At 36.4% G+C, this 24,927-nt stretch overlaps 13 protein-coding genes, 11 long non-coding RNA genes and 1 other non-coding gene across 26 annotated transcripts; 13 read left to right on the forward strand and 12 right to left on the reverse strand.

Moving 5' to 3' along the window:
• The first annotated feature begins 276 nt into the window (after positions 1–276).
• Positions 277–1,965, forward strand: fmd2 (glutathione-dependent formaldehyde dehydrogenase). Its single transcript, NM_001020976.3, has one exon. It carries the CDS (start codon positions 641–643, stop codon positions 1,910–1,912), a length of 1,272 nt encoding a protein of 423 aa, NP_595070.1. The 5' UTR covers positions 277–640; the 3' UTR covers positions 1,913–1,965.
• Positions 366–2,005, reverse strand: SPOM_SPNCRNA.1320. The gene has a single exon (NR_150193.1). It is a non-coding gene; the product is annotated as a non-coding RNA (long non-coding RNA).
• A 390-nt stretch (positions 2,006–2,395) lies between these two features.
• Positions 2,396–3,097, reverse strand: SPOM_SPNCRNA.4596. The gene has a single exon (NR_193955.1). It is a non-coding gene; the product is annotated as a non-coding RNA (long non-coding RNA).
• Positions 2,466–3,785, forward strand: dea2 (adenine deaminase Dea2). Its single transcript, NM_001020977.3, has one exon. It carries the CDS (start codon positions 2,492–2,494, stop codon positions 3,593–3,595), a length of 1,104 nt encoding a protein of 367 aa, NP_595071.1. The 5' UTR covers positions 2,466–2,491; the 3' UTR covers positions 3,596–3,785.
• Positions 3,732–4,708, reverse strand: SPOM_SPBC1198.03C (uncharacterized protein). Its single transcript, NM_001020978.3, has one exon. The coding sequence runs from the start codon at positions 4,694–4,696 to the stop codon at positions 3,947–3,949; it is 750 nt and encodes a 249-aa protein (NP_595072.1). The 5' UTR covers positions 4,697–4,708; the 3' UTR covers positions 3,732–3,946.
• SPOM_SPNCRNA.4597 lies at positions 4,286–4,740 on the forward strand. The gene has a single exon (NR_193956.1). It is a non-coding gene; the product is annotated as a non-coding RNA (long non-coding RNA).
• A 378-nt stretch (positions 4,741–5,118) lies between these two features.
• Positions 5,119–8,278, reverse strand: zas1 (transcription regulator Zas1; the record flags this gene model as incomplete). Of its 2 annotated transcripts, NM_001431008.1 has the most annotated exons (10): positions 5,119–5,258; positions 5,306–5,941; positions 5,994–6,301; positions 6,340–6,461; positions 6,507–6,638; positions 6,682–6,933; positions 6,972–7,037; positions 7,090–7,793; positions 7,950–8,066; positions 8,111–8,278. In NM_001431008.1, the coding sequence occupies 10 exons, from the start codon at positions 8,256–8,258 to the stop codon at positions 5,206–5,208; spliced, it is 2,538 nt and encodes an 845-aa protein (NP_001417955.1). The 2 variants fall into 2 exon arrangements, with proteins under 2 accessions (NP_001417955.1, NP_001420357.1); NM_001433428.1 differs by having other exon boundaries at positions 5,206–5,258; positions 7,090–8,066; positions 8,111–8,258.
• On the forward strand, positions 5,201–6,519 carry SPOM_SPNCRNA.1321. Its single transcript, NR_150194.1, has one exon. It is a non-coding gene; the product is annotated as a non-coding RNA (long non-coding RNA).
• Positions 7,611–8,382, forward strand: SPOM_SPNCRNA.4598. The gene has a single exon (NR_193957.1). It is a non-coding gene; the product is annotated as a non-coding RNA (long non-coding RNA).
• Positions 8,383–8,643: 261 nt separating this feature from the next.
• Positions 8,644–8,714, reverse strand: SPOM_SPBTRNAGLY.03. Its single transcript has one exon. It is a non-coding gene; the product is annotated as a tRNA-Gly (tRNA).
• Positions 8,715–9,080: 366 nt separating this feature from the next.
• SPOM_SPNCRNA.1322 lies at positions 9,081–9,844 on the reverse strand. Its single transcript, NR_150195.1, has one exon. It is a non-coding gene; the product is annotated as a non-coding RNA (long non-coding RNA).
• On the forward strand, positions 9,232–10,178 carry guk1 (guanylate kinase). Its single transcript, NM_001020980.3, has one exon. It carries the CDS (start codon positions 9,345–9,347, stop codon positions 9,951–9,953), a length of 609 nt encoding a protein of 202 aa, NP_595074.1. The 5' UTR covers positions 9,232–9,344; the 3' UTR covers positions 9,954–10,178.
• On the reverse strand, positions 10,165–12,235 carry dfg501 (mannan endo-1,6-alpha-mannosidase). The gene has a single exon (NM_001020981.3). It carries the CDS (start codon positions 11,873–11,875, stop codon positions 10,475–10,477), a length of 1,401 nt encoding a protein of 466 aa, NP_595075.1. The 5' UTR covers positions 11,876–12,235; the 3' UTR covers positions 10,165–10,474.
• Positions 10,723–11,579, forward strand: SPOM_SPNCRNA.4599. The gene has a single exon (NR_193958.1). It is a non-coding gene; the product is annotated as a non-coding RNA (long non-coding RNA).
• Positions 12,236–12,240: 5 nt separating the features above from the next.
• On the reverse strand, positions 12,241–14,388 carry dfg502 (mannan endo-1,6-alpha-mannosidase). Its single transcript, NM_001020982.3, has 2 exons — positions 14,244–14,388; positions 12,241–14,185 (listed from the first exon to the last, which is right to left on the reverse strand). Exons 1-2 carry the CDS (start codon positions 14,323–14,325, stop codon positions 12,939–12,941), a joined length of 1,329 nt encoding a protein of 442 aa, NP_595076.2. The 5' UTR covers positions 14,326–14,388; the 3' UTR covers positions 12,241–12,938.
• Positions 12,692–14,609, forward strand: SPOM_SPNCRNA.1323. Its single transcript, NR_150196.1, has one exon. It is a non-coding gene; the product is annotated as a non-coding RNA (long non-coding RNA).
• A 437-nt stretch (positions 14,610–15,046) lies between these two features.
• On the forward strand, positions 15,047–16,803 carry dug1 (dipeptidase Dug1). Its single transcript, NM_001020983.3, has 2 exons — positions 15,047–15,105; positions 15,231–16,803. Exons 1-2 carry the CDS (start codon positions 15,074–15,076, stop codon positions 16,627–16,629), a joined length of 1,431 nt encoding a protein of 476 aa, NP_595077.2. The 5' UTR covers positions 15,047–15,073; the 3' UTR covers positions 16,630–16,803.
• On the reverse strand, positions 15,999–16,270 carry SPOM_SPNCRNA.4600. Its single transcript, NR_193959.1, has one exon. It is a non-coding gene; the product is annotated as a non-coding RNA (long non-coding RNA).
• Positions 16,439–19,326, reverse strand: slm5 (asparagine--tRNA (Asn) ligase Slm5; the record flags this gene model as incomplete). Its single annotated transcript, NM_001020985.3, has 3 exons — positions 16,439–18,867; positions 18,938–19,064; positions 19,139–19,326. 3 exons carry the CDS (start codon positions 19,324–19,326, stop codon positions 17,857–17,859), a joined length of 1,326 nt encoding a protein of 441 aa, NP_595079.1. The 3' UTR covers positions 16,439–17,856.
• On the forward strand, positions 17,057–19,436 carry ubc16 (ubiquitin conjugating enzyme Ubc16). The gene is made up of 2 exons (NM_001020984.3): positions 17,057–17,569; positions 17,628–19,436. Exons 1-2 carry the CDS (start codon positions 17,315–17,317, stop codon positions 17,853–17,855), a joined length of 483 nt encoding a protein of 160 aa, NP_595078.1. The 5' UTR covers positions 17,057–17,314; the 3' UTR covers positions 17,856–19,436.
• reb1 (RNA polymerase I transcription termination factor/ RNA polymerase II transcription factor Reb1) lies at positions 19,402–21,259 on the reverse strand. The gene is made up of 3 exons (NM_001356228.2): positions 20,216–21,259; positions 19,848–20,174; positions 19,402–19,796 (listed from the first exon to the last, which is right to left on the reverse strand). The coding sequence occupies exons 1-3, from the start codon at positions 21,190–21,192 to the stop codon at positions 19,586–19,588; spliced, it is 1,515 nt and encodes a 504-aa protein (NP_001342963.1). The 5' UTR covers positions 21,193–21,259; the 3' UTR covers positions 19,402–19,585.
• SPOM_SPNCRNA.4601 lies at positions 19,874–21,677 on the forward strand. The gene has a single exon (NR_193960.1). It is a non-coding gene; the product is annotated as a non-coding RNA (long non-coding RNA).
• Positions 21,678–21,687: 10 nt separating this feature from the next.
• Positions 21,688–24,797, reverse strand: tfg2 (transcription factor TFIIF complex beta subunit Tfg2). Its single transcript, NM_001020988.3, has 3 exons — positions 24,201–24,797; positions 23,998–24,141; positions 21,688–23,894 (listed from the first exon to the last, which is right to left on the reverse strand). The coding sequence occupies exons 1-3, from the start codon at positions 24,723–24,725 to the stop codon at positions 23,640–23,642; spliced, it is 924 nt and encodes a 307-aa protein (NP_595082.1). The 5' UTR covers positions 24,726–24,797; the 3' UTR covers positions 21,688–23,639.
• Positions 22,328–23,639, forward strand: mfr1 (ubiquitin ligase Mfr1; the record flags this gene model as incomplete). The annotated part of the gene is made up of 2 exons (NM_001020987.1): positions 22,328–22,448; positions 22,495–23,639. The coding sequence occupies 2 exons, from the start codon at positions 22,328–22,330 to the stop codon at positions 23,637–23,639; spliced, it is 1,266 nt and encodes a 421-aa protein (NP_595081.1).
• On the forward strand, positions 24,205–24,846 carry SPOM_SPNCRNA.4602. Its single transcript, NR_193961.1, has one exon. It is a non-coding gene; the product is annotated as a non-coding RNA (long non-coding RNA).
• The last annotated feature ends 81 nt before the right edge of the window (positions 24,847–24,927 follow it).

Consider the following 24,927-nt stretch of genomic DNA (forward strand, 5'->3'; position numbering starts at 1 on the left):
TTCCAAAAAAGGTCAATTTAATTCAAAGACATTTCGAGTACTACTGAGGAAATGATTATGGACATAAATTCATGGATGTTTCATCAATGTGTTTGCGATAATTTGACAAACTGATGTTTGAATTTACTGTAACATAACAAGGCATCCATGAGTAAAAACTCTCTTGCAAAGACTATAAGATTAGGTTGTTTATAGTTTGTATTTAAATTTTATTTTATTTTTTTTTTACTTACGAATACCAAGTTTCAAATTTGACAACACCAGGAATTGTAACCTACCACCACAAACTAATCTTGAAAGCGAATAGTGCTATACTACCTGCGTTAAGAGAGGTTTAACAAGGGTCTCCAGAATTTAACATAGTCTGAACATCTATTTCTTGTGTTTCTCTATAGGTACATTTCAACACATTAATTTTTCTGGGTGATGCAATTTGTTTAACAGGTAACTATGACAAAGTGCTATTAGCCACAGGTTAAAGTTGAAATGAGAATGATGATATTAAAAGCGATGTGGCGTCTTGGTATTTTTTATATTATCCACGTCGGCCAAAAGAATTGCTAAATTACGAACATTTTTGTTTAAATTGACCCAAGATTCCTGTCGCTTTTGAAAGACATTTGTGGTAAAGCGATTCGAAATGGAATATCTAACCAATTTGAAAACAAATATTATGGACAAACAACTTGGACACCGAGAGGTGTCTGAGGGAAGTACTCAGCCAAAGCCCGATCCATCTGGAGCCACGATGAAGGCTTGTGTTTGGGATGGTCCTTTAAATGTGAAGATTGCGGAAGTTCCCAAACCAACCATCACCCATCCTAAAGATGTGATTGTAAAAACTACCGCATGCACCATATGCTCTGGATCGGACTCGCACATTTTCTCAGGAGAAATGCCTGGTATCGAAAAAGGAGCTATATTGGGCCATGAATCATGTGGGATTGTTGCTGAGAAGGGAGATGAAGTAAATAATCTAGAGATTGGAGATCGAGTTGTTATAGCCTTTGATCTGGCTTGTGGCCAATGCAGTTTCTGTAAACGTCACGAATATGCTGCATGTGACACGACCAATGATTCCAAGTTAATGGATGTTAACTATGGAAGCCATCATTCTGCTATTTTTGGTTACACTAAACTACTTGGAGACGTGCCTGGCTGTCAAGCTGAGTATATTCGTGTGCCATTTGCAGAAATTAACTGCTGTAAGCTTCCTGATGATATCCCCGATAGTGAAGGGCTTTTCATGTCGGACGTTTTATGTACATCCCTCCATGCATGCACGTTGGGAGAAGTAAAAAAGGGTGATACCGTAGCAATTTGGGGTATGGGTCCCATAGGTCTTTATGCAGGTCGTTGGGCTCAAATTCTTGGTGCTAGTAAAGTGATCGGAATTGAGGTTGTTCCTGAAAGAATTGAGTTAGCTCGCCAGAAGTTTGGTTTTACAGTCATTGATCGAAACGAGGTTAGTGATGTCCCAAAGAAAATTATGGAATTGGTTTCTAATGGAGTTGACTGTGCCATTGAAGCTTCCGGTTTCCGGTTTTCTACTAGTATTTTGCATAAAGTTGAGCGTGCTGTCGGCCTTGAGACAGATTCACCAGACATGATTACTGAGTGTTTAAATGCTGTTCGAAAATACGGCCACGTTTCTATTATTGCTGACTATGTTGGGACGAGTAATCAGTTTCCAATTGGCCATGTCGTGATGAAGCACTTGACTATCCGATCAGGTCAATGTCCTTGCCAAAATTATTTTGGATATGTTATTGACAACATACGCTCCGGAAAGATCGATCCCAGATGGATGGTAACAAACAAGATCAAATTTGACGATTTACCTGATGCCTACAACAAACTTTTTTATAAAGAAGATGGTTATGTGAAGGTATATTGTGATATGACGGAATGAGAAATTATATATACGATAGTCTGTTTTTTATGAATTTTTATTACTACAACATATGTGTATATATTGTATATGTATCAGAATAGAGTATTAAATTTATCAAATAACTTATGTCCTCGCCATTTTTAAATTTTTGTGATAAGCATGTATGAGTTCTGTAATTTGTTTTATCACGATCTAAAATAGTGCTTTAAAAATTGATTATATAAAAAATAGTGAGCCTGCCTTGAAGAATATTATTTAATGCGTCAAAAGATGATTTTTTTTAACAAGTTTTCCGGATTTGAGAATCACAAACCGTCTTCAACACGTGTAATAAAAATGGTGTATTTTCTAAGAAGACCGATTTTTAAATAGCTAGCAATTTGTCCTTTTGTTAAAAAAGTGCAGAAGTTGTCAAGAGTGTTGCTGCTCCCCTTTGCAAAAAAATTTTACCGAGGCATCCCGGTGTAACGGATGGAGCGATATTGTGGGTGATATCGAGGAAAACTTTTTTTATTAGTTGAAAAAAAAAATAATAAATGTATATATATAACGGGCTAATTTAACTCAAATCATTCACTTTTTATAAGCAGGTATACAATGAGCAATCTACCTATTTACAATTTCATTAGAAAGCTGCCAAAATGCGAGCATCATGTGCATTTAGAAGGTTGTCTTTCTCCAGATTTGGTATTTCGTTTAGCTAAGAAAAACGGGATAACTCTTCCTAGTGATGATGCTGCGTACACGACTCCGAGTACTTTGTTAGCCAGCTATGAGCATTTTGGATGCTTAGATGACTTCTTACGCTATTATTACATTGCTGTGTCTGTGTTGATTGAGGCCTCTGATTTTGAAGCACTCGCCTATGAATATTTTTCTATCGCTCATTCACAAGGAGTTCATCATGCTGAGGTCTTTTTCGATCCCCAAACACATACGAGCCGAGGGATTTCTTACGATGTTGTAGTTAGTGGATTTTCAGCAGCTTGTGAGCGCGCAAATAGAGACTTTGGAATGTCTACTAATCTTATTATGTGCTTTCTGCGTCACTTGCCTTCTGAAGCAGCCCATGAAACTTTTGCGGAGGCCCTTAAAAGAAACGACTTTGAGAATGGAATTGTTGCAGGTGTAGGTTTAGATTCTTCTGAGGTTGATTTTCCACCAGAACTGTTTCAGGAAGTTTATAAATTAGCAGCCGAAAAAGGAATCCGCAGAACAGGACACGCAGGTGAAGAAGGTGATCCATCTTATATTCGTTCTGGACTTGATAATCTTAGTTTACAAAGGATTGATCATGGTATCCGTTTAGTAGAAGACAAAGAGTTAATGAAGCGAGTTGCAGAAGAAAATATCATGCTCACCATGTGCCCTCTTTCCAACTTAAAACTTCGTTGTGTCAATTCTATTGCCGAGTTACCTGTACGGGAATTTTTGGAAGCGGGCGTTCCATTTTCTATTAACTGCGATGATCCAGCTTATTTTGGCGGTTACACCTTGGAGAACTATTTTGCTATCCAAAAACATTTTAACTTAACAGTTAAGGAATGGGTTTTTATTGCTAATGCTGCTATCAACGGCAGTTGGATATCGGGCAAAAGAAAAGAAGAATTACTTTCTTCTGTTCAAAAATGTGTTAAGGAGTATACTGCTGAAATTCAACAACCCAAAACCCTTGAAACAGCTGTGGAAGTTCAAGCTTAATCAATTGTCGGTGATTGAGTATTTGTTTTCATTCTTTCCTTTTTACATTCTTTAAAATATTCTTTAGACTATCTTCATTTCAAATATCATATTATGTACAATAAATTAATTTAACCTGTTTACAAGCTTGTATTGTTATATTTACTATTCATATACCCTTTTTTGTTTGCATGAATAAAGCTAGTCATTGTTATCGAAAAACGCATTAAAGAAGTGGACAAACATTCTGTCAAAATTAGTAAAAGAGCAAATGCAGGGCAATTTGGAAATTTGTATAATAATATAATCACTAAAAAAATTTGAAAGTTGCTTCCGTTTTCAAATGATATTTCACTTATTTGATTGAAGGCTTCATAAGGAAATAAGGAGTAAGCGAGAATGCTGGGTCGAAGAAATATCCTGATGCTGCTTTTTCCATTCCCTTTGAGCATTGAATTTAGAGAATAAACCTTTTGTTCCCTTTCCTTGCTGATATGCCTTAATGGAAACCGCCCTTTGCTCAGCTACTTCGTCTGAATTAATAAAATACACGTGAGTTTTTCTTGGGTTAAAGAATTTTCGGTTCCACATCTCTATAAATCCTTTAATGATAGGAAATTTTGCTTTATCGACATACTTTTCAACATAATAGCTGATAACATAGGCAGAAAGTCCAAAAGATACCAAATTTAAAATTTGGTCAAGTCCCATTAAGGCTACATCACTAAATGAGCAGGCCATGTTAACATCGTGTATAAAAGATTTCCAATCTTTTCCAGAGATATCATGGCTGGCTAGGTCTTCAGGGAAGTAAATAAGTGGGAACCCATTAACAACTTCGTCACTCCTGGAATGAATGCAAATTGGCGCGAAAGGTTTATATGACAGAGTTTCAATAACAGCTTTAGAAAATGACTTCGGTAGACCAACGGTATTACCCTTGGTTTTAAATGTCCTATTTACGACTCCGTGAAAAACATGAACGGTAGCGCTAGAGTTTATGTGTTTCTTGTTGGTTACCGCCTTTTCATCTTCTGCTGTAACATTTCTTACAAATGGAGCAAAGACATTAATAGTACAAGCTTTTTCTATTGTCAAAGCCTTTTCATCTTTTATATCCATTGTCGTAGCGTCGGATTCGAAATTGTGTTTACGCGATTTATTTTTATAGTAACGAATTGTTCGTTATTGGTATTCCATAGATATGTACTTATGAATCGAATATTAGATTTAGTCGTAGTTTGACAGTAAATATATTATAAAAAATGCATATTAGAATTATTAAATTTACAATCCAACTACTTTGGTTAATGGTTAGCGGTTTAATAGTTACTGCTTTTATTTCTAAGAATTTAGTGTATTTAGATACTTGTCACTAGTTGTCGTTAAAGATAATTTGAGAACTTACTGACTTCTAAAAAATTGTAACTAAGAAAACTTTAGCAATATTGGCAAGTAACGTTCAAATAATTCAATCAAGTAAGAAAATTAAGCAAAAAATACATAAAAAGGTTACCTGAGTTTAATAATTAATTTTTTATTCCAGAAATATTTAATAAGATGTCATAAGCTGCTATAACTTCGAGTAGATTTATAATCGGCATTAAATAAAATTTACCTCAGTTTATAATTTAATCATTTCCCTTGGATAATAATTGTTGTATGATTTTTTTATGTTCGCCCACTGGTTAATTAGTATACACGAATAAACTGGATTTGGTGATTACTTACAAAGGTCCCAAGGGAATACATCCAACGCCTGTAGTACGACATGGAGAATTATTGGGTTTTTGCTTTTTTCAACGACAGCAAATAAAGGCTCTCCTTGTTCTAGAGCTTGGCGTACTTTTGTAACATAACGACTCATTTGGGAGTGCAAATTAGTGACTTCTTCTGTTTTCTTATTTTCTTCATCCAAGGCAAAGCCAATCGACCATAAAACAAGAGCAGCAACATAATAACACCAAGAATGATAAATTAGAGTATCATAACGAGGAGCTGACTCTATTTTTTCTCTTAAAAGCATATCTAATATCTCAAGTGCATTAGAAGTGGAATATCGCGCATTCTCAGTATTCGCCCATATTTTTACATATCGTAACGGTGCAACAGTTTTTGAGGTTACAGAACCATCTACCGGATCGGTGACAGCTTTGGCAAAAGCCTGTAAATAGGTTAGACGGGTCTTTGAGTAGATGCATGCTAAATTATAAAGTGATCTGCACTCCTTAACGAAAGGATGACCAAAAGGTAAGATATTGTTATTCAGAAAAATGCTATAATAACATCTGTTCCATTTTTGATATGCTTCAAAAACAAGAGAGCACCAGCCATCAATTTCGCGTTTACTCAATTTCATTCCGGGTACTATGTTTGGAATGTTAGTTTTAAAAGTAGAGAAAATGGTTTCTGCACTTACCAAATTTTTTTTGTTTCAAAGAAATGTCAACCGATAGCAACCCATGAAGAAGAAGCAACATATTCCATGGTGATAGTTTAGGTAATGGTGATTCACATTGTTCACATTGTACAAATGCTTTCAGCATATGAAGAATGGTTGGGGGCTCTATCGTAGGTTTTTGGGCGGCCCAAACTTCAAAATTTTCGGCTTCCCAGTGATGCTCCTCAGCTAACAATGGCATGGAAACATCAGTAACATAAAGCAAAGGCTGATTTCCGAATACAAGAGTGCTCGTAGAATCCAATGCAAATACAAAAAAAGCAATCCTAACCGTTGTAAGTACAAAAAAATACAAAAATCTTACCTTTTCACAGACTCCCGAGTAATCCATTTGTGCCATTGTTGCAAGGTTAAGGGAGTATTCGATTCTCCAAATGTCTCTGACCGGACGGTGAGCGCATCAGATGGAATCGCTTGACGCATGGCCTTAATAAGTTAGCCTCTAGCATATATTATTTATAATATGATTACCTCAATTAAAACAGGGTGGAACATCTGGGCAAGCCGGTGTTGTTTGAGATTACTAGTAAATAATTCAAAGACTTGTATCAAAAATAAAGCTTGATAGACCCACAGGGAAACAGGAGGCCCAAATTCTTGTTTCTAAAGGAAGATTAGAAATTTAATACATCAGTGAATAACAAACCTGGTAGATGTTATACCGAAGTGTGGTATGAATTTCAACCGCCAACGAACGAATGGAAAGGTCATTAGAAGAGTGCATACCCAAAGTTATCATGCTCAAAAGTAAATCTAAAGGAGCCTGTGTTATTTGAAAAGTTCCCCTATGCAAAATGGGCCATCGCACATGAAACATAGACCAGTAAGCATTTAACCAGGAGCTGACCGATTCCAAAGTAAACATTGCAAGGAAATTAGGCTGCAAATGAAAGGAACCCTATGTTTATTAGTATTAATAAAATAGTAAATCTATACCTCCAAAAAATTTAACAAATTGTTGTAAACGGTAGCAGGACATTTCTGAGGAACATACATTGGGCCCTAAATGAATCAGTTAGCAGAACAATATACAAAATAGGAAAGAAGGACATACACTTGCAGAAAAATAGTAGCTCAAAAAATTACTGTCAGTATCGGAATACTGATCCTGAGAAGGTATCTGATTTGACTGGGTTTGATAAGGGTAACTTGATTCGTATTTTTGTCGTCTTTTACCAGATGAGAATAACCAACGGACGACATCATCCATAGTCCTAGAGGAGGCGATGGAAGATCTATTTTTAAAAATACAAGTACAATCTCCCTGTAAGTCCAGTCGAGAAAATGAATCAGGATTAGACTCAAGTTGAGTTAATTCATCTGGGTACGAGGATACAGGCCTTGTATCAAGTCCTGAAGGTAATTTTTGCGTTTGAAATTGATTTGAGGGTTGTTGAAAAGCATTGGCGGTGGACGCTGCTTGTGTAATTGGGACAGTAGCTGGTAAGTTTGGAAAAGGCGAAAGATCAACATTTACATTTAAATCAGGCTCACCATTTAAAAAGTTAGATGTAGACATATGAGATTTAATATATCCCGAAAATGGTTTAAGGGATGCATTTTCAATTGTAACACGAGGAGGTTCATTGGAAACTCGAGGATTATTCTCAGAGTATTGTGGAACAATTTGATGAGAAGCAGCAAGCATTGAAGGCGCGACCCTGACACTATCCATGCTACTAGCGAGACTGCTAGGAGCACCAACACTAGGAGTAGGTCTCTCACCTGCCTCGCTGTGAAAGAACTGAGGAGGTGGCACTAGAAGAAAACTCGTTAATAAGCTGAATAAAATTGTACGACAGAATGCGAATAAAGACAGGAAATGTTCAATCATGAAATGTCTTGCATTGATCAAGTTGACATAATCATGAGCAAGCACACAGAAACCAAGAAAGCAGGAAGCATTTAACATACGTCTTTCACTTAGATTTTGTTTTTGAAGATGCATTTGCTGAACATGACGATTTAACACATCGCTTCTAGCAAATGCGCGGTTGCAAAATGAACAGGAGAAAGCTTTGACATTCTCATCTAAATAAGTTAAATTTAATTTAGTCAAAGCATATCTTTCTTACGAGTACGCTCATGGCGTCGTAAATGCTCTTTTCTAGTGAACGACTTTGGGCAATCAGGATAAGTGCAATAGAATCTAGGGTCACCAAGTCTATGAGCCCGGGAACGTTTTTTCAATGGCTTTTCTGTAAAAGATTCCTCATTTGACATCTTTTAGCTCAACTTTTACTAAGACATCCACTTAGTCTCGTCGAAGGATGTGGGGGTAAAGTTGACTCCTTACAATACTGTGTTAGAAAAGTATGGTGGAAGAAACTAAGAAGTAGCAGGAATACCGTACTATTGTAATAAAGCAAACTTTTATTGTATTTATGGATGTAAGATAATAATGTATATAGCAAATTATAATGGTAAAAGTTAATCAAATGAGTTCAAACTTTTCTTTGTTTATTTCACGAAACTTCAGAGCAAGATCATTCAGTAAGGAAGTTGAGAGTTTTGCAGCCTTCTGTACATTCATCTACGTAAACGTTAGTCGCAATTGATTTACAAATTTGTGTTTATGAAAAAAGTAAGTTCAGATCGTAAAATCGTATGCTTTGGCCGGGAATCGAACCCGGGTCGAATCGATGGCAACGATTCATTATACCACTAAACCACCAAAGCCTCTTAATTATACACATGAGTAAGTTAAGTGATATTTAAATAGTATGAGTTATTTAAAAAATATTAACGTTAGATCATAGTTATAATGGTTGTTGGGCTACTTCAATTATTTTTTTTATCGCTCAATACTCGAATTAGACGCATACTCAACAGCTTTGTTAATTGGTAATTATTTCACTATATTTTATTACTAAATCTACTTACGTTTATAAGCTATGCATGTATTTCCAAAGTCATTGCTTAACGGAATAACAAAAAATAATAAAACACTCAGCATAGTTAAATTATTAGCTTCAAAAAAAAAATTCAAAGCGTAGAAACTATAGAAATGATTTGTGCTATGTTCTTTAACAATTAATATCATATATTGAGTACAACTAGCAATCATAAAGGTGTAAATGTAAAAAATTTTTTTTTCTAAGGTAGTCCAAGGTACTTTAGCAAACAGCCGTTTTTTAATGGTCAAGTCACAAAAGTGCTTACTATAAATTAACAGATCTTCTATGTGACTTGCTTTGGTCTAAAACCCATAAGCCTTGACTTGGAGGTAAGAGCTGAAATCTTAGTTTTAGGACTCTTCGTGTTTGAAATTTTGCGTTTTTCGCAAAAAATTTTACAATCCTTTTTACCATGACTCCCCAACTTTCATCGTCGGTGGCCTCTAAATTGGTCACGTTGAAACTGAAACCCGTTGTAGTTTTCGGTCCTTCTGGTGTGGGAAAATCTACGTTATTAAAGCGATTATTAAAAGATCACGGCGATAAACTTGGATTTAGCGTTTCTCACACTACCAGAACTCCTCGTGCAGGCGAAAAAGATGGGATAGATTATCATTTCGTTACCAAAGAAGAGTTTCAAAAGCTTGTCGCGGAAGAGAAGTTTGTTGAATGGGCTGTCTTCTCTGGTAACATGTATGGTACATCTATTATGGCTATTCAAGAATTGGAAGCTGTTAACAAGAAGGCTATCTTAGACATTGATCTACAAGGCGTTCTTCAAGTAAAGGCTAGCCCAATTGATGCCCAATACGTCTTCTTAGCACCGCCTAGCATTGAGCAATTGGAAGTTCGACTTAGAGGTCGCGGTACGGAAAATGAATCCGCTATTTTGCAAAGGCTTGAACGTGCGCGTGCTGAAATTGAATACAGCGAAAAGCCTGGAAATTTCGATGCTCTTATTGTGAATGATGATGTCGAGAAAGCTTACAAACAATTGGAAGCCATTTGCTTATCTGATTAACATGGGAAATCTAGTATCACAGTTGACCACCTATTCGCATATATCATTTTAATTTCTAACTGTGCTTGCTCTCGTTTCTAATGCACACAATTATTTTTATTCCAACATGCGTACGTTTAATAGTGCATCGGATTTTCTACCCCGTATCGTCAAAAACTATATTAAAAAAAAGACAAGTAGTTTAATTTGAAAGACGCAAGTATTCCTTATGGTCTAGAAAAAGAAAATAAAAATTCCACTATGAAATACCGAAAATTAAATATACTCTACTAATCTGGCTAACTTTCGAGAATTAACTATTTTATTATAAAACGAAATGCAATTAAAAAAAATTCGGATAGATGTATTTGAAAACATCGGGAGGATTAATATATGTACAAAGCCAAATCAATAGAAAGTCTCAGTAGCTTTTGAGTTTAATGTGGAATTAAAAGATATTAAAAATGAGTAAACAGCTTAAAAAACAGAGAAATGACAGGAAATTGTATTAAGCGGAAACGTGATGCACGTAGAAAGCACACCTATGAAGATATGGCAATGCCTTTTTTACCTCGACTCGGTATCTTTCCCTCCTCGTCCTCAACAAGGGCCCATATTGAAGCTCCTAGAATGAAAATGGCAGAGAGGAAAGTTAAAAATCCTGCTCCTCCACGATCTTTTTCTTTAACTACTATTGTTGTCGTTGTATTGGTATCGTTAATCACAACGTTAGAAGCATATGTACTGTTAGATCGATTGTCGGTCGAGCTAGCAAGGGTTGCTATTTCAGGAGCATATTCAATCATTAACATCTGAACGGCTTGTAAAGCAGAAAACTGCTCTTGAACGCCATAATTATCATCCCACGTCCCATTGTTCCAGAACCAATAAATACCGCAACTAGTACCACTGTAACCACCACAACATTGCTTAGCAGCAGCAGCAGCACTAGTCTGAATTAGTGGATACAGTGTATCATAAGTATAAGGAGCCAGTCGAATGGTATTTCCAAAACTTTGCATAAAAATACCCTTGAATGCAGTTTGGTCGGAATTACAGTCGTCGAAGTATTCACATTGGGGGTCCCAAGCTATATCATCAGTAAAGAAGTAAGACGTAGCATGGCTAATAAGGCCATCAAGCCGTTCACGCCATACTGTTTCTCCAGTGTAGTTATACATATATGCAGCGCCAACCATAAAGATACCTATGTTGTAAGACCATTGAGATGGATCCAGTGTTGTACAATTCGTCGAAGTATCGGCGCCATCATACACAGCATAAGTTGTGGTATTGACAAATCCAACGTCGGTGGTCCAATCCCATATCTTGTTAGCCCAGTCCGAGTAGACACTTTCGTTTGTAAAACGAGCAAGTCTAGAGCTTAGTTGAAAGAGCAATGCATTACTAACTGAAGCTTTATAGCTATATCCATTCAACCAAGCAAAAGCTTGCCAACGTAAACCACCACCACACGTGCTTGAATCCCAACGTCCGGACATACGATTAAACGCCGCTTGCGTTAACTCCAACCATGAATGTTCTGTTGAATTTGGGGGACTAAAGTTAGCCTCTGCTGCATCCATTGCAGCGGCAGCCCACATGCCTTGATCATCATTTCCGAGATTAAAGTATTCAAACGAGGGCTGATAGTCAAATCCGCTACCAGCATTATAAAGTAAAGAAGAAGAAATAAGATCGACATATGTGTCATTATTAAAAAGTTCATAGTTATAAAGCAGAGCGCCCATAGTAGCACCAGTAACCCACCAGTATGAAGCAACAAATGCCTGGCTGCTTGCATTCCAATAGTTCATCAAGTCTTTCATCATAATATTGACGGTATTATCAATAGATTGATAATCTGTTATATCCAAATCCATAGCTTGTGCTCCGATGAAAACGAGAAAAAAATAAAACAAGCCCACACTATAGATATTCATTTTTACGGTTTAATTAGATTAAAGGTATTAATTAGAAGAGGATGGTAGATAAGAAGAGAAATTTTCAAAGTAAATTTCTTTGAGGGAAGGAGGAGATTCAAAATTATAATTAGTTTAATTAATACCACAAAATAACCAATTGAATAAACAATAAACCATGAAATAAACCCAAGTATTTGATGAATATCAAATGTTCTGGACGGGTTACCAAAGTCCGTCTACTCTCCCAATTTTGAAATTAAAATATGGAAAATTTTCGAATCAGTATGCCAACAAAAGATTGTTTAATATTTTTAAAGATTTGAATGAATCAGAACAGTTCTAACTTATGGCTTGTGAAAAATCGTGATGTGCTGTCGGAAGGAACGATGACACAAAAGTAGTACGGTGTACCACAGTGTCGAGCTCCGATGCATGTGAAAGTTGTCCGAGCATTCGATACTATACGAAGTAGATCATTTTAACATATATAATAGTTAAATCTTACTCTTTAAAACATATTATGTGATAAGAAATAACTTAGAGCGTTTCTTTTGTATTTTGAGTTAATATATGACTAAAAAAATTTAAAGCACAAAATTTTCGATTAAAAAAAAAAGAAAGCTTAAATGACTATAGGGGAATGTATCAAACATAAAGATGTTAATAACATTCAAAGAAATAAAGTGTAACAATATGCAAAATTGACAAATAAAAACGAATGCAAAGATCTCTTATAAATTAGATGAAATGAATATGTAAGTTGAAATAGCAAGTCACAGACCAATAGAGTTGCCAAATGCAAATGATGGAAAGGCGATCAATGGGATATTAAACAAAACTTTTAAGATGCTTTTTGCAACGTCAAAACCTTCAATCAAATAAAGTGGTACTAACCACCATGGCATAATTCAGTAAACGATGCTCAAAGAAAGTTAAATATCGTAAATACCTTAAATCAACAGAAATAAATAATAAAATAAGAAGAAAAACCAAAGTTTGCCTCTAACCAAAAGTAATTTGGAATGGTTTGGTATAAAAATGCAAATGCGGCTGTATATTAAACTTATCGTCAAATAAATTCTCAAAAATAAAGCCAGATAGAAAACAAAAGGAAAACAAATGAAAAAGCAAAAGTGAGAAATCCGGCCCAGCCTTTATCGCTCTTTGTTGCTGGAGTAATCGTAACGGTATCACCATCGTCCGTTCCTGCATCTGGATTGGATTCAGAAGATGCACCGGTATCTAAAGTTAAAATTGTAGCACTTTGTTGTGCAAGAAGCGCTTGGAAAGTTTCAACAGCTGATATTTGCTCGCCAAGGCCATAATGATCGTCCCAAGTACCGTTATTCCAATACCACATGTAACCACAAGTGACACCATCAGATCCCCCACTACAAGCAAGGGCGGCAGCTTCTGCACTGCTTTGTATATAGGGCAGAATAGTTTCAACGGTATAAGGAGCTAACTGCATCGTATAACCAAGAAATCGAGCTAGCATTCCCTTAAAAGCAGTCTGGTCTGAATTGCAAGATTCAGTTGGCTCACAAGAAGGTTCATAAATAATTTTGTCAGAAGTAAAATAATAATCAAGTGCCTTATTCATTAAACCTTCCATATGGGTTTGCCACACAGAACTGCCATTCGTATAGTTATATAAGAATGCAGTGCCAGCAAGGTAGACACCTACATTGTAACTCCATTGTTCATTCGTAATAGAACTACAATTTGAAGTTACTGAAGCACCGTCATATACAGTATAATCGTCTAAATCAACAAAACCCACAGTTGTAGACCAGTCCCAAACCTTTTGCGCAAGATCAACATAGGTATCGTTGTTAGTATAACGTGCAAGACGAGCAGCGAGCTGAAAAAGAATTCCATTACTAATGGAGTTCTTATAAGAATAACCGTTATTGAAAGAATATATTTGCCAGCGGACACCACCACCACATGAACTAGTATCCCACCTAGACATAATTTCATTAAACACGGCTTGAGCCAATTCCGTAAAAGAGGCAGAACTATCACCAGTAGTCATGTTAACTTCTGCAGCTGACATAGCACTGAGGCCCCAAATACCTTGGTCGTCATTGCCCAAATCAAATTTTTCGCTATTAGGAGCATAATCGTTATTGTCGCCTTTATTCGCTACAAGGGCACTAATTAGCATGTCAAGATGCGTTGTATTTCCAGTTGCAGCATAAGTGTCTGTCATTGAATTAAGGCCAGCTCCTGTCATCCACCAGTAAGCTGTAAATGTATGAGAAGTGCTTTGATAATAATTGAGCATTCCGTCAGTGACGGTAGTCAAGGCACTATTTATGGAATCTTAAATATGGTTAATAAGATATATTCAAATTGGGTGCGAGACAACTGGCAGACTTACCATCTGAAGTTACATCAAAGTCAAATGCAAACGCGAAAGAAAAAAGAAAGAAAAACTCAAAAAAAAAAGATAAATACCTCATTTTTATAAAAAACCACCAATTTCTTTTAGGATAAAAAAATAATAACGAATGAATACCTCCTTCAAAGAACGTTGAGAAGTATGGCTTTGAGATAGTTGTATTGTTTACAAATGCAACAAGCCTTGCTGCGCAATGGCGCAGTAAACCTATCATAGCACGCTCCCACCTCACTATTGCAACAATGACAGCCAACATTTAAATCACTATTCGTTATAACGATATTTTTAAGTCTCATTAATTAGTAACCAAATAAATTTCAATGCGAGCAATTTTTGAATGCATTTCCAAAACTAGTTTTTCGTAAGTGGAGAGGATAATTGTTTAACTAAAAATTTATAGGCATTCAGATACTATTTCATATAGGAATGTCTTCCTGGAACGACATCAAGCACATGTCCAAATAAGCGATTAACTCTCAAATAAAACAAACATAATGTGTATCTATTTCCTATATTAACATTATGTTAATCCGTGGTTTTAAATTAGCAAAAAAAATCTATGAGTTATGCTGTTTTACAATTTTGATTGGGATGTAAACAATAGCATTTTAACTTTCCACGTGTTTTGTTTGCGATTCGTATTGCTTGTAGGCTTTAATTAAAGCTCGCACGTCTTGCCCAACATCTCGTTTCAGTGCGGTAGGGATGTTTAAAGTAAGAAGTTAACGAACACAACATTAACACTTACATTTTCCTCTAGCAGCGCAGAAGAACGTGCCCTTATCAGAACTCTTTTTTTATCTCGTTTGATGAAAATGTCTTTGGATAAGTTATACGAAGTGTAAGTAAGGATCTTTCTTGAAGAAATTAAAGAAAAGTAGACAGTTGTTCAGAATTGCCAGAGGCAAGTCTTATTTCTTTATTTTATTGCAGATTTCAGAAAGCGACATGCCTAACACTTTATAGTATAGATAAGAAGAAGGATGAGTTTGTTACTAGGCTTTCACGGGCAGTTTCTATACCTTCTGTCTCTGCCGATGTAACGCTTCGTCCCAAAGTTGTAGAGATGGCTGACTTTGTGGTTAGTGAGTTCACAAAGTTGGGAGCCAAGATGGAGAAGCGTGATATTGGTTATCATCAAATGGATGGACAAGACGTTCCTCTGCCACCTATTGTTCTCGGTCAATACGGAAATGACCCTTCTAAAAAGACTGTTTTAATTTATAATCACTTTGATGTTCAGCCGGCTTCATTAGAAGATGGATGGAGTACTGACCCTTTCACGTTGACAGTTGACAATAAAGGACGCATGTTTGGTCGCGGTGCTACTGATGATAAAGGACCGCTCATTGGATGGATTTCGGCCATTGAAGCTCACAAAGAACTTGGTATTGATTTTCCAGTAAACTTACTCATGTGTTTTGAAGGAATGGAGGAATACGGCAGTGAAGGTTTAGAAGATTTAATTCGTGCAGAAGCTGAAAAGTACTTTGCTAAAGCAGATTGTGTTTGCATCAGCGATACTTATTGGTTGGGTACCAAAAAGCCAGTTTTAACTTACGGCCTCCGTGGTGTTTGTTACTTTAATATTACTGTCGAAGGACCATCTGCTGATCTGCACTCTGGCGTTTTTGGCGGTACTGTGCATGAGCCTATGACGGACTTAGTTGCTATCATGAGTACTTTAGTTAAACCCAATGGTGAAATTTTGATTCCTGGTATCATGGACCAAGTAGCAGAACTCACACCTACCGAGGATAGTATTTATGATGGAATTGATTATACAATGGAAGATTTGAAAGAGGCGGTCGGTGCTGATATTTCTATTTATCCCGATCCCAAGAGAACACTTCAACATCGCTGGAGATATCCTACACTTTCACTTCATGGTATTGAAGGTGCCTTTAGTGGCAGTGGTGCTAAAACGGTTATTCCCGCGAAAGTTATTGGTAAATTTTCCATTCGCACCGTCCCCAATATGGAGTCAGAAACTGTTGAACGACTTGTTAAAGAACATGTAACAAAGGTTTTCAACTCTTTGAACTCGAAAAACAAGCTCGCTTTTAACAACATGCACTCTGGAAGTTGGTGGATTTCTTCTCCTGACCACTGGCATTATGATGTCGGTAAAAAAGCCACTGAGCGTGTTTACGGTATAACCCCAGATTTCGTTCGTGAAGGCGGTTCTATTCCAGTAACTGTTACTTTTGAGCAATCTTTGAAGAAAAATGTTTTGTTGTTGCCTATGGGCCGTGGTGATGACGGTGCCCACAGTATCAATGAGAAATTAGACCTTGATAACTTCCTTAAGGGCATAAAACTTTTCTGTACTTATGTTCATGAGTTGGCTTCTGTTTCTCCTTAAAATCCCTTTCGATTTAGCGTTAAGTTAATACTATCATGATATTGGTGTGTTTACTTTGTATTGGTAGATTCTGTACGTTAAATATTATAAATCTTGTTATTCGAAATTATTTACGCATTCTTTTAATGAATAAACTTTGTCATTGAATCCGAGTAATATGCGCTTGCGAGCCTTGGTATGTAACTGAGTGATTTCATGTCTGCAATTCTATATGATTATCTAGAAATGAAAATTCTGCAAAGTCAAATAAAATACGAAAGTTAGGAATAAGATGTTGTTTACTTCATCGTTTATTTTTAATAATCAGCTCCAAAACTTGTATTACCTGTAATGCAATCTGACTTTTATTTCTTTAAATCAAATATTGATGCTTACCGTGTTGTAACGAACTAAAGACGAATTTCAAATAAAACACTAACATTTCTTTACTATGCCACTGAGCCTTAATCAAATTTCGGTTACCTTCCGTTGAATAAGGCTAATTAAGGATCGCTTTGAGTGCATTTATGTATTAACTTCTTTTTACACAACTTAGTGAGTACACCTGGTTTTGTTTGCTTCCAGCAACACCTGCGAAACCGGTAATCCTTGAAAATTTAAATCTTCTTAGATTGACAAGCTTTGCTATCTAGAGTTGATGCATGCTAGAACCTAAAATAGAAACGAGTGTTATGAATCTTGACAAATGAATAGTTCAATTAAACGACTTCACAAAGAATATGCCAGTTTCCAGGCTGGAGATATATCTGGTCTCTTACTTTTAAAACCGGTCACTGATGTTGATATGTTCCATTGGAAGGCAGTCATTGAAGGACCTACTGAAACACCGTATGAAGGGGGGCAATGGGTTCTCGATATTCATGTTCACGAAGGGTATCCTATTAGTCCCCCGTCTGTGTATTTTCAAACAAAAATTGTACATCCGAATATTTCATGGACGGTAAGCCAATTTAAATAGAGTTTTTTAGATTACATTCATTAGCTAACGTCAATGGTAGAACGGCGAAGTATGTATGGACATATTAAAGACACATTGGTCGCCGGCCTGGAGTCTACAATCTGCTTGTTTAGCAATTATCTCTCTTTTAAGTAATTACGATGCTAGTTCTCCATTAAATGTAGATGCCGCCAAGCTGTTGAGAACCGGGGACAAAACGGCTTATAATTCATTAGTTCGATGTACAACCTATCTTTACGCCAAAGGTAAGATAGAAGATCTTTCATAAATCATGCAAAAATGGATCCTACTGAACGGGGGAAGGGTATAGTTTCTTTTACGTTCGTGTTTTCTCCTTCTAGAAAAGCAATCAGTCGTTCTATCCCTAAGCCAAACCCTCCGTGTGGCGCATTGCTGTACTTCATTAGGTCTAAATACCATTGAAGTTCTGGTGGGTAAGTTTTATACTCATCTAAATGGTCTTTACGTAAAGAACCTCCAGCAAGTTCACCCACCTGTGGAACGAGTAAATCAACAGCAGCAACTGTATCGGGCCCAGAGGATTTCATATAAAACGGTTTAATTTTTTGTGGATAGTCCGTCACGAATACCGGAGTTTTATGTAAGATTTCACAAAGATATTTTTCATGTTCACTACTTAAATCGTTTCCCCATTTAGGAGGGTATTTCCATGTTTTTTTCACAGCGCTTAATTCTTCTATTGCTTCAGAATATGTCATGCATTTCCACGGTTTAAGCAGTTGGTCCCAATGATCTCTGTGATAGTTCTGCTCCATCAATGAATTAAGAGTATATTTAATCATATCCTCCATAAGTGATGTTAGTTGTGAAAGCGAAGTCATGAACGCAACTTCTGCTTCCAGCATCCAAAATTCTGCCAAATGTCGACTAGTATGACTTTGTTCTGCTCTAAATGCTGGCGATATAGTATACACTCTGGACAGTCCTAATGCTAGAGCCTCTAGATGCAATTGAGTGGATACAGTTAAAAATGCAGGTCGGTCAAAAAAATGCTTTTGATCATCTCTTTCAAAACTTTTATTTTTATGCGTCTCCTGGGGGGTCAAGGTAAATACTTCACCAGCTCCTTCACAATCAGAAGAAGTTATTATCGGGGGGTTGGTCTCTGTAAAATCTTTGCTTGAAAAAAATTGTCGCAATGCTTTTAATGAATCTGAACGGAGACGAAAAATCTCCCCTTGTTTTGCTGTTCGTAATCGAAGATGGGGTATTTGTCGTAACATTTCAGTAGTCAAATGTTTTTTCTGAATAGGGTAGTTCTATATTCCGGATTAGAATTTAATTCTATGGCGATAGACTTGCAGTATATTCAATTTTGAAAGCACATACATCATCATTTATCTGGCCGTAAATTTTTATTTTCTCAGCCAACAGTTCATACTGCTGCAATCCAAGTTTTGCGTTTTTAGAAACTGCCAACTGGCCTTCAATATTCACACTAGCACCATATGATAGCCTTGATAATAAATTAATGTTAGTAGGAAAAAGATATCATATAATTTAGATTTTATGTCTCCTCCTCAACCATACTTCTTACTCTGTTCAGGCGAAGTCACCACTTGAAGGGCTTGTTGACATGTACCATCAGAAACCATGGCAAAACAAACATTTTTTAGTTTTCGGATAGATCGTACCCAGCCGTTTATGCTTATTAACTCTCCATTATGTGGGTGATGCCATAAAGACTTTAAAGTTTTTGGTAGTTGGAATTTATTCATACGGAATTAGCAAACAATTCAATTTTAATTATTAATTTACAAAAAATCCTCTATTGCTAAGGAAATTATGAATTCTTCCAAAAACTATTCGCCAATAACTAGAAATGCAAAGAGCGGTAGTAGTAAGGCGACTTTACATATCCTCAGTATGAAGGTGTTGCGTTAAGAATTAAGTCATTTTAATAAGGACTTGTAAAAAGATACAAAGTTACTTAAGTAAGTTAAAACAAATTTTTTCGTTCAAAAAATTGTAAGGACGTCAATTGGAGAATCCAGAAAGTACCACTTTAAAGTCATCAATGGCTGACTTCGTGGCTTCTAGAAGAGGAAGATTGTCGTAACTTGGTATCATTTTTTTCAAATTTATAAATTGAAACAACATCTGATCGCGTGTCCATCGTCCATTAGCTTCTTTTACGATATTTTCCCAATGAATTTTACCACCATTGTTCAATAACGAGTCGTAAATCCTTAAATTAAAATATTAGCAAGCAAGAGAAATTATGTAGGTCAATACTTACCTTTCTAAGAGCCAAACGTTTTCTTGAAGTTCAAATTTTGAAGCAGCCTTCGTCAATTGCTGAAATTTATAACGACACTGTAAACGAGTCCTAGTACCTAACATTTGGGCAACAAGCGTCCAATTAATGTCAGAACTTAAGTCTTCACGGTTACGGAGTTCAGCAACTATTTGCAATAACTGAGTTTCCTCTTCCAACGACCAAGCATTTCGTTTCAATTTATCGCCAAAACGTACTACGTCGCGCCAACGATCACGACAATCATTAGGCATTCGAGCCATTTTACGACCAATTTTCGTCCAGCATTTACCATGTTCAACAACATTTCTAAACGTTAATGATTTTTGAATAAAAATATAAACACATACTTTCTTAATTCTTCATCTTCTTCTTTGCTCCACACACAGCGATCTTCAAACGGGTTATATGCACGTCGTACATGGTGATAAATACTCTTGGCATCACGATGGGAAAGCTTTTTATATAAATTAGAGTAAAACATTCTGATTGTTTTTGGACATTTTCCTGCCCAAATTTGATTGCAAAATTGATACTCGGACCATCCTTGATCCATAATAAAATTATGTACTTCTTGGGAAATAATGGCAGTTTCCTGGACCCCGAAATCCCCTCTTCCAGAAGAATTTTTTCTACTATATTTCTCATAACCTGGGATGTTGTAAAGGGCCCGGAGGTGCCGTAATATTGTTCTTCTGGTAAAACTAGGCATTTCTTGAACCAATAATTTAACTAAAGAAGAGAGTGGCCCGTGAAGTCTTTTTTCGTGTAGAGAATCGGCTACCTGTGTATGGTCTAATGAATAGGTTTGACAGAAGTTTTGCATTCGTCGTTCTAAATAGTCCCAATGTTCCGCAGTCCATCTAGCACTACCTTTCAAAAATGGATCCATATTGGTAATTTCCGAAGGGCTTATTAAAATAGAATCATTTGTTTGATTCGAAGTAGAGTTTCTCATGGCATTCACACCTTTGTTAACTTTTGACAAGAAGGCGCTCGAATCCACATTATCATTTCCTAAAGCTATAGAAGAGGAGGCTAAAGCATCCAAATGAATGGATGTATTTTGTTCAGAAAGGTTGGAGTCTTGGGCTTGAAGAGACATTAAGGCCTCGAAATTGCGATCATTTTTACCATCTTCTTTAATGCTTAACGCGGGAGAAAACTTAGGCTCTATTGATCCAGAATAGTCATTGTTATTTGTTTTCAATCCTTTGTTAAGTGGAAAATCATCAAAATCATTCTTTCGTTTCCTTGATGATTGCAAAGAATCCACGCCAATAAATCCATGAATCTGAAGTTCCGGATTTAATACGGAGGTATCCATAAAGATTATATTTTTGAAGTACTATAATTGAGTAATCACTTCAACTTATCAATCGCTAATATCGTACAAAACGCTTCGTGAGCTTTAATTCGCAGTTTGCTAGCACAGCGATTTAGGAAGGGTGGGACACAAACTGAGGAGTGTAAATCTGAAATAAAGATGGTTTGTTATTAAGGGATATATCGACACGCTGCATTTCCTTATAGGCAATGCTAAGTAGTACAACGAAAACATTAATGATATACAAAAAATGTTGTTTTTGCTTACCACTTAGTACAAAAAAACTCATATTTATTATCGTCCTAAAATATGAAATTGTACTATTAATCAAATAAACAAGAAATGCAGAAATATACCAATAGTATTTAATTGGAAAAATTAGTAGCATACGAAGATTTGTCTTTAAAAATGAATATCCCAAAAGAAATACAGAAATAGTTAGGAATAAATCAATTGAAATGAGAATGAGGAGAAAATTTTTTTTGTACTCACATACATGGTAAAAAGTATTTGCATTCGATAGTAGTTGGAATTTTTTTGAACGAATCTATAGCACTATTTACTCTGTTACAAAACAACTAAAATAAATGTTTAATTAATTGAACATTTTGAAGAAATTGGGTTCTTGGCAATAAGTTTACAAGACCGGGATCTGATGATCATAATAAACATTCAGAAAACAATGGGTTTGGCACATCGTGGTCAACTGATCATTGTTGTTGTTTTTCTATGAACATCATATTTTAGGAGTTCTCTTACCATAACATCACCTTTTGCTGGTTGATGACTATAATATTGTTATTGAGATATTTTTTATCAACAGTTTGTTTTGATGAGTGCATTTGTTTAGTTTAAACGGTAGCATTAGGTAATACGGCGATCACAGGATAGCTTTATTTTTAGCAGTTATACAGAGTATTTAGCAAATGTTTGTTTACTGCAGTCATTATAGCTCATAATTAGCATTTTTTCAAGCCACCTGGTTTCATAATTCTGTAGCAATGTCTTGCAGACGGGCAGAAAAAAGCACTCAGTAAAAACAAATAAAGCATGGAAGGTATTTATTCACGAAATAGGAATCTCAACATTTCCCTTCCATCCCGACTAACTTCAACTTATAAAGAATTGGTTGACAATGGGAGACCGATTCATTCCCATTCGCAACGTTAGCAATGAGTTCAACTTTAGTTTCCAGTCATTCAAAGAATGTGTGTTAAGCCATGGATCAAATCTTAGGCGCAAAACCTCTGGCACTAGTATGTACCTTTTTTAGTTTTATATTCCCATTACTAACGACAGCAGTTCAAAGGCAATTCATGGAGCTACTAAGCATGGAGCTCTTCGGTTCACAAGCATCTCGCTCTAGAGCCTTCTATTATGGAGAAGACAAAAGGAAAATTGAGAAGAAAATGTTGGATACACCTGATAGAAAATCATATTCTCTATCTCCTATTTCACCGCAATCTCAAGATATGTTGCGGCAACCACAAAAGCCCAAAAGAGCTTTTCCAAAAACTCCATATAAAATCTTGGATGCACCTTACTTAAAAAATGACTTTTATTTAAACTTGCTTGACTGGGGCCAATCTAATGTCTTGGCAGTCGGACTAGCAAGCAGCATTTATCTCTGGTCAGCAGCAAGTGGTAAAGTGGTTCAATTACATGATTTCGGAGCAACAAATCATGTCACAAGCGTCTTATGGACAGGTAAAGGAACTCAATTAGCTGTAGGGACAGATTCAGGAGTAATTTACATCTGGGATATCGAGTCTACGAAATCAGTCAGATCTTTAAAAGGTCACTCCGAAAGGGTGGCAGCATTAGCATGGAACGATAATACCCTCACAAGTGGAGGCAAAGACGAAGTAATTTTACATCATGACCTAAGAGCACCAGGTTGCTGTGCCGAAATGATGAAAGTTCATGAACAAGAAATATGCGGATTGCAATGGGATAGAAGTCTAGGACAGCTTGCTTCAGGAGGGAATGACAATAATTTATTCGTATGGGATTACCGCTCTTCACGTCCTTTACATAAGTTTGAAGAGCATACAGCAGCGGTCAAAGCAATTGGATGGAGCCCTCATCAACGAGGGATCCTCGCAAGCGGCGGGGGTACCATCGACAGATGTCTAACGATTCATAATACTTTGACTGGAAGGCTACAAAATAAGTTGGATACTGGCTCACAAGTATGTAACATGGCCTGGTCCAAGACTTCTAACGAAATTGTTACTACTCATGGTTTTGCAAAAAACCAAGTATCCTTATGGAAATATCCTTCATTGAAAAATATCGCCAATCTTACTGCCCATACAAACCGTGTCCTCTACCTTTCTATGAGTCCCGATGGCCAGTCTATAGTTACGGGAGCTGGGGACGAAACGCTAAGATTTTGGAAGCTTTTTAACAAAAAGCCAAAAGAAGAAAGTACATTAATTCGTTAATCAAACAACATCAATCATCTCAACCCCATCATCATCTTCATCCTCTTCAGCATTCGTTCCAGGATTATCAGGTGATGTATTTTTGCCTGTATGATCGATCGAGGATGACTCGGATTGAGAGGCTTGTTGATTGCGCAACTCGACAGATGCAGCATCCATTGTGCCCTTGTATTCAGGCTTGAGGCTGTATTTAAGAGCATAAGGCCCTCTTTTATTCAAAATAGCAATACTGTCTAAAACTTCTTTGAGATAAACCTAATATGAATTCATTAGTTTAATTCTGACAAATCAAATTAAATAAAAAATGGATAATTTCAATTACGCAAAGAATATCCATTATCAAAGTATAGTGACATACCTCTGGTTGTTTAACATATTCACGAAGTCCTTTAAGAGTCCAGTATTCGTAATCTTCAAAGCACTTAAACAAGATATCTAGTAACTCATTTCTAGGTATACGGGAATTCTTAAGACCCTCCCCAGTCCTGGGTTTGACATTTCTCTGAAAAAAAAGTTAGCAGTTTGATGCTTACAATTAAACATTATATTTGCAAAACATACGATAAATGAAGTTGTGCTTCTCGAACGAGAACCAAGTGTTCCAGGTGCAAGCAAACTACCTCCACGATCATCTATCATTTGAACTTTGCGTTTAGGGGCACTAGCTGCCAAAGCACGTTTTTGCATGACTCGGCGATAGTCATCATTAATAACAGGTGAGACATTGCACTCATGGGCAACGGTACCAACCAAAGCAGTACTTTTCATGCTACTAGATGTCTCTGATTCTCGGAAAACATAAGAATTCCTAACAAACTTATTCATTACGCGTAAATTATAAATTTTAGGGACGTCTGCATTTTCAGGACTGTTTTGAAGAAGTAATTGTATTTCATCATTCTTGACCCGAACACACCCTAGATTAGCGGCATCGTCTTCTGGAATTGAATTCCATTTGTCCATCAAAAACTTGGGAATTTTAACTAACCACACTCTTGAGCCAATTTGACCCAAATCTAAATCACCAGCATCGTCTTCATAGCGGTCATCCTCCTCAGTTCGAACCGTCGGTTTTTCTTCAGACATTTTAAATCCTTCAAAATAGTGAAAATTACTCAAGCAGTTTCCACTATTCAATGGTTCTTTCTTTAACAAGTTAAGAGAAAGAAGCATTGATGTCGCCTCCCTAAAGCAACTTTGATTTACGGTTCTTTACAAGCATCGCATAAATATTTTACCGAAATGTCATTGTACTTCACTAACTTATTTTAACAAACCGATTTAAGGT

Source organism: Schizosaccharomyces pombe, assembly GCF_000002945.2.
Source record: "Schizosaccharomyces pombe strain 972h- genome assembly, chromosome: II".
Taxonomy (NCBI): Eukaryota; Fungi; Ascomycota; class Schizosaccharomycetes; order Schizosaccharomycetales; family Schizosaccharomycetaceae; genus Schizosaccharomyces; species Schizosaccharomyces pombe.